The sequence below is a fragment of the Taudactylus pleione genome, unplaced genomic scaffold, assembly GCF_031769625.1.
Source record: "Taudactylus pleione unplaced genomic scaffold, aTauple2 ptg000828l, whole genome shotgun sequence".
Taxonomy (NCBI): domain Eukaryota; kingdom Metazoa; phylum Chordata; class Amphibia; order Anura; family Myobatrachidae; genus Taudactylus; species Taudactylus pleione.
In genome coordinates this window covers 2,760,969-2,773,452 of record NW_028285230.1, presented here as the reverse complement: position 1 = coordinate 2,773,452, position 12,484 = coordinate 2,760,969, and the positions used below count along the sequence as shown (strand labels likewise).

Sequence of the window (12,484 nt, the reverse complement as noted above, 5' to 3'; positions counted from 1 at the left end):
TAGCATTTCACATGCAGACACAGTCGCACACACAGAACATAGGCATGCTGCATATCATTTTACTCAGCAGCAGCTGCTTGTGCTATCTATTCACATCACTGTGCGTATAAGATGCATTTGAAGGTAAAAAGTTGCACAAAAAGATGCTCGGCACTAGAGTCACGCCACAGTGTGGTTCAACTAGAAGGGCTTTTTAGCGCGCAAGGAGGCTAGATGTATGAGGACACATCTGTACATTAAAGTTTGCGGTTATGTAGCATCTACTCTGTTAATCCCTTTAAGAGCAATGGCTAGTTTACTAAGCAGTGGCTTCAATGGCTTCGACCCTGAAATTCAAAACATCAATAATATTAAATGCAAAACCAGGTGTCCTAAATTTCCGCTCGGTAAATTTAGTCCCAGATGTTTATCTTATTTCTTATGTGATTTTCTATCCAGATCGTTTTTGTTCTTGTGACAGATAGAGCTTTCCTTTCAGTAGCGATATGGATTACATTTGGATTAGTAAAAGCCCTACCTTTCCTTCTGCTGTAGTGCGGACACATATGCAGTGTAAGACAAACAAGACATGAACCTAATCAGATGTAAATCTAATCTGTATTTTTTGCTTCGATTAACAAATTCACTTCTCCAACCAATTCTCTAACACTCCATATACTACATAATGACGTGAACTGTCCATTGACAAGATAACGCATGTTATTTCATGGTCCTTTAAACCATTCAGTGACAGAATGGGACTAAATCTGAAATAATGTTTTTTTTTATTATTTAAAACACACAAAAACATTTCGACATGAGTAAAAATAATATCCTGCAGAGCATAGAATCCAAAATGTTCCGATTACAGTCCAAATATACAAATTTTCAAACACGTCTTCATCTTGTGTAGCCCGTACTTGGCGCTCCAGCATCCGGAATACAGAAAGGCCACCCGTAGCGTTTCGGTATCTCCGACTGTCGGCAACATCTACGGCTTCATATTTTTAAGTCTGATTTCCCGCTCCAGTTCGAATTGTCGGTAATCGACTCTTTCCAAGAAGGCTTTCCGCTCTATGTATCTGAAAAGTGTATAGCGATCTTAGTACAACAGTAGCTATTACATTGGGTGCACAAAAAAATATTCAGTGCGGACATCTAGCTCCAGGAGCCTCTGCTACACTAGAATATCAACTGCTACAATGTACTTTATAACATCAGTTCTTAGGTGTTTAAAATGACCCTCTCTGCTTAGTGCAGTGTTACAAGACTGTATGGAGGAAACAAAAAAATACAACATCTCTGTGCATGTAAATAATTACAGAGACGATGTGAAGGCCTTGGAGCATCCGTGAGGGTTACATAAGATCTGGTGCCAAGATTACGGTAGTAACCTCCCCTTCGGGCAAAAGAAGACCAGCAAGTACAAGAGCATGCTGACTCAGGGCATCCTGGGCACCAGAGAGCAAGCTGTACTGTGCTCAATAGAGGAGCAGTGCCAACTGCTAACATGGCACAATCTTGTGCCAGGGGAGGACCAGACTCACTAATTTGTGTAGTTAATGGAGGACATTTCCCATTATTATTGGTATAATAAACTAATTTTCTGTATTGTGCTAGATGCACATACCAAATAGCACTTCATTTGTAAAGGCTTTACTCACACACCCAGCATATACCCTCTGCCAGGGCCGGATTAAGGTTGCTGGGGGCAACTAACTTGTGGGGGACCCTACCAATAAAATTGTCAATAAGATAAGCTGCCGATGTTATTGATAAGTTTAATGTGCAAATACTCCCAGCACCACAATTGTATTTAACACACTGTAGTGTCCCCAATTCACATTATAAGTCTCAGTTTACATATACCAGTTCCCCCAAGCTGATGATGTAGCTATATGTGGGGGCTCCCCAGTATGTGACCCCTGGGCGACCGCCCCGGCTACCCTATTGTTAATTTGGCTCAGAGTCTTGCTAACATGATGTGATACAGATTTGTCCTTATACACTATGGCTGCAGTCACGCCAAACAGCCCTTCTCGGCGCGCCAGGTCCCATCTGATTTGTTTGGTGGTGGGTGGTTTTTTTTTGCCCGTAAAATACATCTCATTAACAAACAGATGCGACAAACCACCGCAGCATTTTTCGACACCAAGGTCTGTTGTGCTTTGTATACAGACTCAGTCGCACAGATATACAAGTGTCACATTATTCAGTGCAGTCTCGGGCAGTGAAGTGAACCAATCTGTCACATCAGGTTTGTGGCTAAGACCAATTTTTATAGCAGAGTTGCACAGGACTTGGTGGCTCACTTGAACCAGGCGCCTCACGCCTCATGGCGTATGAGGACACGTCTGTATCTGCATACAAGTCATCCTTAATTGCATATTGTTCAACAGCTAAATAATTGTCTCTAAAAGTTGCTTGAGACACCCGTTGAGTGAAGGAGATTAAGAGGCTCAAGTGACAGGGTCTCAACTCCAAAAGCAAATCAAATATAGGACTACTTCAGCTCCCAACTCCCCACTGCATCACCTGCCCTGCTCCTGCCTCTGCCTGCAGAGACGACATTGGCTGATGTCCTTACCCGTCTTTGCCCCGGTTGTGGATTGCCAGCTCTTCTCCAATTCCCTCTTGATCTTTAAAAGATTCCCAATCCAGCTTGGACTTCTCCAATGTGCTCATTTTCTGCTTCTTGGAGTTCAATTTTCCCAGAATGCTGCTGACTCCCCCCGGTCTCTTCACACTGCACAGCAGCACAGAGGAAGCAGAAGGGTCAGCTATATACTGTCTCACATGGAACCAATACGACTAACGCAACACACATGATAACTGGGCACAGTACGCCACCTCGCCAATGTAGACATTATTGCCAAAATAAAACCAGTAGTACTTCAAGCAGTCTGTCAAGTCCCTTCCGCATAATAGTCACCCCCCCCCCCCCCAGGAAATGACACAGGGTATTCAACCACCAAAGCGCCATCTGTATTCTGTACTGGGCATCCCATACCCTGGTGAGACTGGGAGAATGTCTGAGGGCGGGCATCATATACCCTCTCCTGGGCGGGTCAAACCGTTACAGGGAAAAACCTGAACCACATTTTCACAGAGGCAGCAAATGAGAGGATTATGAGATGTAAATGGGCACGATGGTGAAAGCAGTCACAAGGGGACCGCTATCTGCCTGTGGTCATGTGACCGGACCAACCAAGAAGAAGATGTCACCCGATTGCCTTTCCTACTTTATATACAGAGTGGAGTCAGCCAGAGAGTGACAGGTCTGCGCCCTAAATAATTAGTATTCGCACTAACGTTTAGCAGCAATTTATTTTGGCCATGGTTTGTTACCAACTCCTTAAAACCAACACCTGGCTCATTTGTTTCACTGGTTTCATATTGCTACATAATTCTGTCCACTTCAATTGTCGGCAAAACAATGGAAACAATCCCTGATGCTCTCACCACGGGCAGGATGTGACACTCCGATTACAGCAGATCTGCACCTCGCTGTTTAGATATCACAGGAAGAGACTCTCTCAGTCTCCATCCCAGCTACACCAGACAATACAGGTTTCCATAGCGTTCTGTAACCACAGCAGTGACGCATTCACATTCGCCATGGCAACAGCAGGTAATGTATAACTAACGTATAATGGCGTAGTGGTCGATGCAGAGCTGGACATAAAATGGGCGTAAGCTACTCAAAATAATTGTTCTTGCAAAATAAGCATATTCCCACACAGGATATACCGAGATGCCTACGTCTCTGCCTAGGCAGCATGAGTGGCTATTTTCCAACAAGTCATTATCATCGGAACATACTTGTACCTCACTATAGCAGATGCAGAAAGGTATGCCTGCCAGGCGCTCACCCTGACTGGACTTTACTTACACACTTCCCACCCCAGTACCACAGTAAGGATTAATGCGCCCAAACTGCACAGTTTTATGTAGTGCTGCATTAGTGTGCATTCACACAAGATACACTACACAAATGGGCGTATGTTCCTCTGCATCAGCCCAAAATACGTTTATTACAGTTTCCCAGTTATCACCACTTTCCGTGCCTTTACCAAAGCCATCCGTGTATGGTGCAAGTTGATTGCTTATGGGCAGCATGGATGGCACAGTGGATAGCATTACTACCTTACACCTCTGAGATCATAAGTTAAATTCTCAGTAATGGTCTGTGTGGCATTGTATGTTCTCTCTGGGTCTGCTTGGGCTTCCTCTGGGTGCTCCGGTTTCCTCCCACACCCCAAAAACATACTGGTAAGTTAATTGGTTGCTGACATAAAAAAATTGAACGTGTGTCTGTGTCCATGTGATAGAGAACATAGAGGCTAATTTAGCATTGCTCATGTGCAGAACGGATCCTGCGTGATCGAACGTAGACCCTGCTTTGCCTCACTTAAGGGGCAGGGACGGCCGGAGTTCCCGGAAACGAAATCAGTATGTAATACCGCCGGCCACATGGCCGGCAGTTCGATTCCCGGCAGCGTCAGGCCGACAGAGGAACAGATCCCGGCAGCGGGAGCCCGACAGCGCTGGAAATCCTGATCGTCCCCAGGTAAGTATGAACTAACCTAACCTACCCCCATAACCCTAACCCTCCCTTAGGGGTGCCTAACCATAATCCCCCCTCTAAGTGCCTAAACCTAACCCCCCCCCCTTCCCCGCTGCCTAAACCTAAGTCCCCAGGGGGGTGCCCAACCATAACCTCCCCCCGGGGGTGCCTAACCCTAACCCTCCCTCCCCCTAGCCTAAACCTAACCTCCCGGGGGTGTCTAACCCTAAGTCCCCCCGGGAGCCCTAGATCTAAACCCCCCCCCCCCCCCGGCTGTCCGCTCGCGGCGCCCGGCATCGATCGGGATGCCGGGAGCTGGTCTCCCGGCGTTCGTGAAATGAGCGGCGTCTACATCTACACGTCGGTCATTTTCCCCTTGCCGGGATATGACAGTCGGGAAGCCGGCTGTCAGTATAATCTCAGCCGGCTTCCCGACTGCATCCCCCCGGAAACAGGGGCGTGACGACTCAGTTTTCCAGGAGTGGCAAGCCCAGGTGCAGCGTCCACAGACACAGTTTCCTGGCCTCGCATGCCGGACAGCCTCCGTGAGCCGAGGCTTACTCAGCTGTCCGGCACCGTCCACCATTGCAACCTCGGTCGCAGTGCTAGGATCACAAATGCAGCAAGGGGTGCAATGAGGCATCAGGAACCGTAATGTACTTCTGCGGAGACAGGTAACACTAAGGAGTACACTTTTATACAATGTAGAACTATACATTTACAAATGTAAAATATTTATGTTCATTGATCCCTATTCACATTTTATACAGTTACATTGATCTCTATTCACAACATTTTCTGTGCCTGTTAATATATAAGACTGTAAACGTTTATCATTACAGTATTTTACTGTGCTTGTCTGTACCACAGATCCCATACTATAGCCTGGAAAGCAGCATCAGCGACAGTTCCTAAACTCATCCGCTTCCCCCGCTGCCAATTCCGTGTCATTTCAGGCAAGCTTAGCAAATATCTGGAATGATAATGAGAACCTTCTCCCTGCAATGCAACACTGCGCTGCCCTCTGTAATCTCCCTGAATTGTACTTGCCCTTGATCCACGCTTGAAACTAACATTTTTATTGCTGTGGCTGTACGCAACTGGCGCATATTTAATTCACATTTCAGATGAAGAAAAGCAACTGAAGCAGAAACTCATACACTACTGAAGTCTTCTAAAATAGAACCATGTAAATAGAGGTCAGTGTTGCTGTACCTGTGTATAACACGACGGGACGCTGACTGTTTATGCTCTTTGCGACTTACATTAGGCATCTGCGGTGATTTTCTAGAGGTTGGTTTTCATTGTCAGTCACAGAGTACCAGGGCTGTAACTAGGGTGGTGCGACCTGTGCCATGGCACAGGGCAACGCAGGGCAGGGGGTGCTGTTTGGGCCTGTCAATCTTCCTGTGTATTATCATTCTCACTTGTATCTTTCTCTTCTTTCATCCCCAGCATCTCCTGGCCTCCCCTATCTTTTCCCTGGCTCTTCCCCATGAGGCCATGGCCTTTTTTCATGTCCCTATTTAAAAAATGAGGGGGGGGGGGGCGCCACTGTTCTCTCTGGCACAGGGCACCAAAAAGTCTAGTTACGGCTCTGCAGAGGACTATTCATTAATGTACAGGATTAAGGCTGATTCTCTGTTGACCCTTATTGCGGCAATAGAAAATTACCTATTTACAATCAATAAAATAATTGCTGGGGCCGCTAAGCGAGAACATACCTCTTCACCGTGCCGGTCTCTGGGGAAATGCGCACGCAAGATCCCGCAAGTCAGTTTACGCATGCGCAGAGGAGCTGTACGCCCAGACTCAGTGAGCAAAAATAAATGGAATGAAAGTAATTAAAAAAATAGATCAAACATAAAATAAAAATGTAAAAACTATTTTTGAATTAAAAAAAATAAAAACTGTGAAAGTTTATTTATAAGTGCACCACCAGACTAATACAGATATGACAACTAGGGAAACTGATTTAGCAGAATAACGAATACATGGATGCAATTAAAGGCATAGAGACACAGACTAGATCCGCATACTGGCATGTACATGATAAATACAGATAAGCGGAATTAAAAATATCTGATGCAATTTCCACCAAATTGCAGGCAGACCGAAGAATTTAGCATACCACAAGGTAGGAAAGACACAGGACAATGAGGTATATGACCCTGGACACTAGAGTTTACAATCTAGAAGGTGGGGCAAGGCACAAGCGGGAGGTGGGACAGTTGACTTGGTCCAGGTAGTAAATTGAGGAAGGAGGAGGTCAGAGTAGCAGGAAGTTCGAGATGTTTGGTCAGGAAGGATGGGGGAAGATTGGGCAGGAACATGGAGGCAGCCAGAAGGAGGAGAGGGAGACTAAGGAAGAGAATAAAAGCAGGAGTGCTAGTACATACAAGAGCAGTAGAGCAGGAGTGCTAGTACATACAAGAGCAGTAAAGCAGGAGTGCTAGTACATACAAGAGCAGTAAAGCAGCGGCTCCTATAACACACAGTAATGTAAGTAAATAAAAAAAAAAAAAAAAAAGAGTAATGAGACAGCCAGCAAGCAGTGTAGCTGTACCAGTCACAATGTAGGGTGGCATACAAATCGTAATGGAAGCAAACAGTTCAGATGGGCATCCATCTGGTGGTAATTGGAGCATTCAAGGAAGGCAGACACTGAGCAAGAGTCTCAGGCAGCACTGGAGTTGCAGGCTTGAGGCCTAGAGGACGTGGGCTGATGGGTTATTGAGTTGGCTGAAGCTTTGGGCTCAATTTATGGCCTCCAGTGCGGCTCAGCATGATGTGATGGGACTTTCTGTATCCCAGGAAGATGGGACTAGATTGTCAAAGGTTAAGTCGCAGATAAAGACACCGAGGAAACTGGATGGTGCAGCTTAGCTCGTGGTGAAGGACAGTAGCAAGAGGAGAGGCCTGCAGCCGGAGGAGAAGAGGAGGCCTCAGGTCACAGCTTGGGCCTGTAGCTTGCACCTAATTTCGCCAGAATTATTTATTTATTAACAGTTTCTTATATAGCGCAGCATATTCCGTTGCACTTTACAATTGGAAACATAAATAGAACAAAACTGGGTAATAACAGACAGATATATAGATAGGAAGGCCCTGCTCGCAAGCTTACAATCTATAGGGATATAGGCATTAATACACAAGGATAGGTGCTATATATTGCATTTTGGTCCAGCCAGAATGGAGAGTTTCTTGGTGGGCTGCATGATCCAGTCACACAGGAATGTCGGCCAAATATCAGGAGGATGTGAAAGAAAGACAATGTGTGAGGTTATGTGTGGACTGTGAAAGGGGATGTAATTAGATGTGGAAGCTATGAAGGTTATGTGGGCGGTTCTGGAATCTGATAAGCTTGCCTGAAGAAGTGAGTTTTCAGGGAACGTTTGAAGGATTGGAGACTAGAGGAAAGTCTTATTGTGTGTGGTAAGGCATTCCATAGAGTGGGTGCAGCCTGAAGAAAGTCCTGTAACCATGAGTGGGAGCAAGTAATGCATGGGGATGAGAGACGCAGATCTTGTGCTAAGTGTAAAGGTCGGGTTGGGAGATATTTTGAAATGAGTGATGTATGTTGTTGTGGTTTGGTTAATAGCCTTATGTGTAAGTAAAAGTATTTTATATTGAATACGGTAGAAAACCGGCAGCCAATGGAGGGACTGAGAGTGGTGCGGCAGACGATGAACGTTTGGCAAGGAAGATAAGCCTCGCAGCTGCATTCATAATGGATTGTAATGGCAATAGCCTGTTTTTGGGAAGGCCAGTAAGGAGACTATTGCAATAGTCAATGCGGGAAATAATGAGTGCATGGATTAGAGTTTTAGCAGTGTCTTGTGTGAGATATGGATATGTTTTTTTAGGTGAATGTAACATGATTTTGAGACAGATTGAATGTGGGAAACAAAGAACAGTTCAGACTCAAGTATGACACCTAAGGAGATGGATGAAATGGCAGGGGCTGATGTCTTCTGCTCAAAAAGGGGAGTTTATAGTGGCAAAATCTATAGCCAAGAGGCCGGAGAGGTAAATGTGGAGCGGAAGACAGGAGCTCGAGGAGCATGACACCTCATCAGAGGCATCTCCTTGGATGTTATTTTCATTCTCTTTTGAATCACCGTGGTTGTTAAACAGGCTTCCCATGCTCCTTGGTGTGTAGGCTGAAGCCCTCTCACATACAAAACTCCCGTTCTCTTCAGATTAGATTATTTGCTCTTTAATAAATGGATCACAGTGTATCCTTACATTGAGGACTAGGTGAGATGATACATTCTGTGTCTCATTGCTGAGAAAGTTCCATAGAGACAGGAATTCTTCACTTCTTGGCCCAATGATTCCACCCAGGAGAGAAGGTCACCAAAAGCATAATTGCGATAAGAAAAAAAAAATGTAAAGAAAAATATATGATGGAAACTCCTTTTGGTGAATGGCTGGAATGCAGAAGGTATACATGGTTTTTCATAGGAGGAGCAGTGTCCTCAGTTGTGTCCTGTGCTTGGGACATGTACCCAGGATGTATCTGCTCTGTCATGGCTAAGTAGGTCTGGCTCCAATTTAGTACAGTTCTATAGTTTACCTTCTCTTCCTCTGAATCACTTTTCAGTTTCCCATGTTCCTCCTTTTAATCTAACTAAAGTTTGATCAATCTTTCACACTACAACAGTTAAGGATACGTGTGACATTGTTGTAAGGGGTGGATTTAGGGTTAGCTGTCACCCCCCAACCCCAAGATTAGTATTTTCCTATTAGGTTGCAAGCCCTAAATGGCGACTGCCAGTAACAATCCATGAGGTATGACATTTCATAGGATATGTGAGAAGTTGGGGCGTGGAAGCAATGTGACTAGATGGCTGGGATAGAGCGGGGTACTAGGCTGGGGCAGGTGTAAACGGTAGCCAGGAGGAGGCGTGGGAGAGTGAGCAGGAGACCAGGGGGTCAGCGGGTAGTGGGAGTGTGTGACAGGGGTGGGCTGTGGTGTGTCCCTTTAAGTCCGTGGCTGACAACAACCAGCTTTAAGTAATCAAAAGACCATTAAGCATTCTGTAATACAGAGAGAAAATATTATCGCATTATTACAGGAAATGGGACAGGAGTGGTCTCAGCGTTACTGAATAAAGGCTGCAGCAGCAGCTACCAGCCTCACTCACCCGTCTTACACAAGTCATAAAGCAATAGTCACAAACCCTTACACCTAAATAACAGCGCAACTCAATGCAGTACCATACAAAAGCACAATGTGTTTTCCCTTCAAATAAAGTCTGTAAGCATAAATACAGATGACCTTTGCAAATAATTGTACTTATAGATGAATGTCACGCTGACTGAACCCATTCTCTTCTCCGCTGTATGAAGGTTCTCGCCAGAAGGGGCTGTTGCTTTTGTAATCTCTGGTTTTTTTTATCACCATTTAATTGGTTTCCATATTTATTTATTTTTAGAGGATCAACAGCACCATCTATGGGCACAAAGTAGGTACTGAAGGACTTGATTAGCAATTAAATGGTTGTAATAATGATCTATTTCATCTTCGTTCACTGTATTCAGTATTAGCGTAGGGTCTCGTAATAAATGTTACAAACTGAAAAGTGCCTTGAATTTGTAACCTGTCTGTAGTGCCATGGTCTAGGTCTTAGAGATGGTAAATTATTCTTCTAATCTCTTCTAGATTTTGAATATTTTTGTTTGTGCAGGTCAATTGTATAAAAGTATGCAGATATAGGGACAGTTAGTTAATTCCATATGTGCGGCTTTTTATGCAAGGCCAGTACTGGCACCATTGGAACCCCTGTACTTCCCAGCACGGGCTATATACACAATAAAGGCTATAAACATTTTTATAATAACCTTTTTTCCCTTTACAGGTATATCATCCACTCCATATTACATTTCATTTTTTAATTTATCTCTCATATTTTTAATTTTTACTTTTTAATTTAAATTTATTTTTATTTATTTTATTTGGTCTAATTTATAGTCTTTTACATTTCCCATCAGTTACCTAGTCTTTTACAATTCCTTCATTTTTAATTATTTTACACCAACACAAGCGCCCCTTTTTTATATTATTATCTTAATACTTTTGTAGGTAAAGCTCCTATTTAATAAATATCCATTAGCGCGGTGTAATTTCCAACTATAATCTCTCAAACAGCAGAACAATATCGAAGCTTGAAAATTAGCAACTTGCTTTTTTGCATCACACTGAAATATGAGAAGCCACTGAGACTGACGGAATAAAGATACAGACTTGTCCTAGAACCAATCTAGACATAAATGCAATCGGGGTTGGACCCCAGGAGCACAAAGTTGTGCTATAAAACCCCAAGGACAAATTGCAGACAAGACCTATTATCTCCCTGCTAAGCCTCAAGTGATGTCTCCAAATTTAAGATCGATTCAGAAAAGACTGAAGTCCTGGCTCTCAATGAGTGGCCTAGACTATATGTACCAGAATGGCCGTAACACAAGCTTAAATATCTCTGGCTTTACCTAACCAGGAGATATAACCAAGTGTACACTAGAATTTAGCATTACATTTATATGGGCAGAACAGCATGAGATTGCACCCATTGACGTTCCAACAAAAAGTATTTTTAGGGTCAACTGACTATATATGCACATGCTCCACATATCTGCAGAGGGGTGTCTGGGAGACCTAAACCTGGAACATCATTATCAAAGCCACTCACCTGGTTGTGACGTGTTCTCTGGCACCTGCTTCCTGGCATGTGTGTGTAGTCCCTAATTCAGTCCCCATTACCTCCTCCTCTGGTGTCTTCCTCAGAGCAGCGTCTCACAGTTTGAAAAACACACAACAGTATATAGACTATATTAGTATATATATTACCGGAATCGGTATGAAATACCGCCGGCTATGCCGTTCGATTCCCGTCAGCGGCAGCCCGACAGATGGACAGATCCCGGCAGCGGCAGCCCGACAGCGCTGGAAATCCTGATCGTCCTCAGGTAAGTATATACTAACCTAACCCCACTAACCCTCCTTAGGGGTGCTAAGCCTAACCTCCCCCTGTAAGTGCCTAACCAAGTGCCTAACCCCCCCCTTCCCCGCTGCCTAAACCTAAGTCCCCCGGGGGGTGCCTAACCCCAAGCCCCCCCCCCTTTGGTGCCTAACCCTAACCCTCCCTCCTCCTATCCTAACCTTAACCCTCCCGGGGGGGTTGCCTAACCCTAAGCCCCCCCCAGGTGCGCTAAACCTAACCCTCCCCCCCGCGGCTGTCTGCTCGCGGCGAGCAGGGCCCTTTTACCTTTGTCTGTTATTACCCAGTCTCCTCTGTTTTTCTCCCAATGGTAAAGCTCCCCAGAATATGCTGGTGCTGTATAAATAACTTAGTAAATAAATAATAAAATAAACAAACATTAAGGGGTATATTTACTAAAGTGCGGGATTTTAGAAGTGGAGATGTTGCCCATAGCAACTAATCAGATTCTAGCTATTATCTTCTAGAACAGGGGTTCCCAATCACGGTTCTCAAGGCACACTAACAGTCCAGGTTTTAAGGATAGCCGTACTTGAGCTCAAGTGTCTTAAATAGTACTGCAGTTATTTTGATTTGACGATATGTGCTGAAGCATGGATATCGCTAAAACCTGGACTGTTAGTATGTCTTGAGGACTGAGGTTGGGAAATACTGTTCTAGAAGGTGCTAGATAAAGGTTACGTAGAATCTGATTGGTTGCTATGGGCAACATCTCCACTTCTGAGAAACCCGTATTTTAGTAAATATACCCCAATATCTTTAGGATTGTACAAAGGGCCAGTAGGATAACAGGGCGTGTTTGCTGAAGACTATTCTATCTTAAGGCCCATTTTGCAAATGCGAAATACTCTATTTCTATGCGTTTGTTAAAATACCCTTTCTATGAGAGTGTATGTAACACTTATCTTACCTGCTGTGAATCCATCTTGGGTGGCAC

General features: G+C 44.4%; 1 protein-coding gene across 1 annotated transcript in view; it reads right to left on the bottom strand.

Annotated features, from left to right (window-relative positions):
* Positions 1 to 747: 747 nt before the first annotated feature.
* The window catches only part of CFDP1 (chromatin remodeling protein CFDP1), a 57,065-nt gene continuing 45,328 nt past the window's right edge, over positions 748 to 12,484 (bottom strand). Inside the window, exons 6-7 of the mRNA XM_088458341.1 lie at positions 2,567 to 2,725; positions 748 to 1,061 (exon numbers count right to left, since the gene is read on the bottom strand). Of these exons, the coding sequence (XP_088314467.1) occupies positions 971 to 1,061; positions 2,567 to 2,725 (250 nt within the window). The 3' untranslated portion in view covers positions 748 to 970. The remainder of the gene's footprint in view (positions 1,062 to 2,566; positions 2,726 to 12,484) is intronic.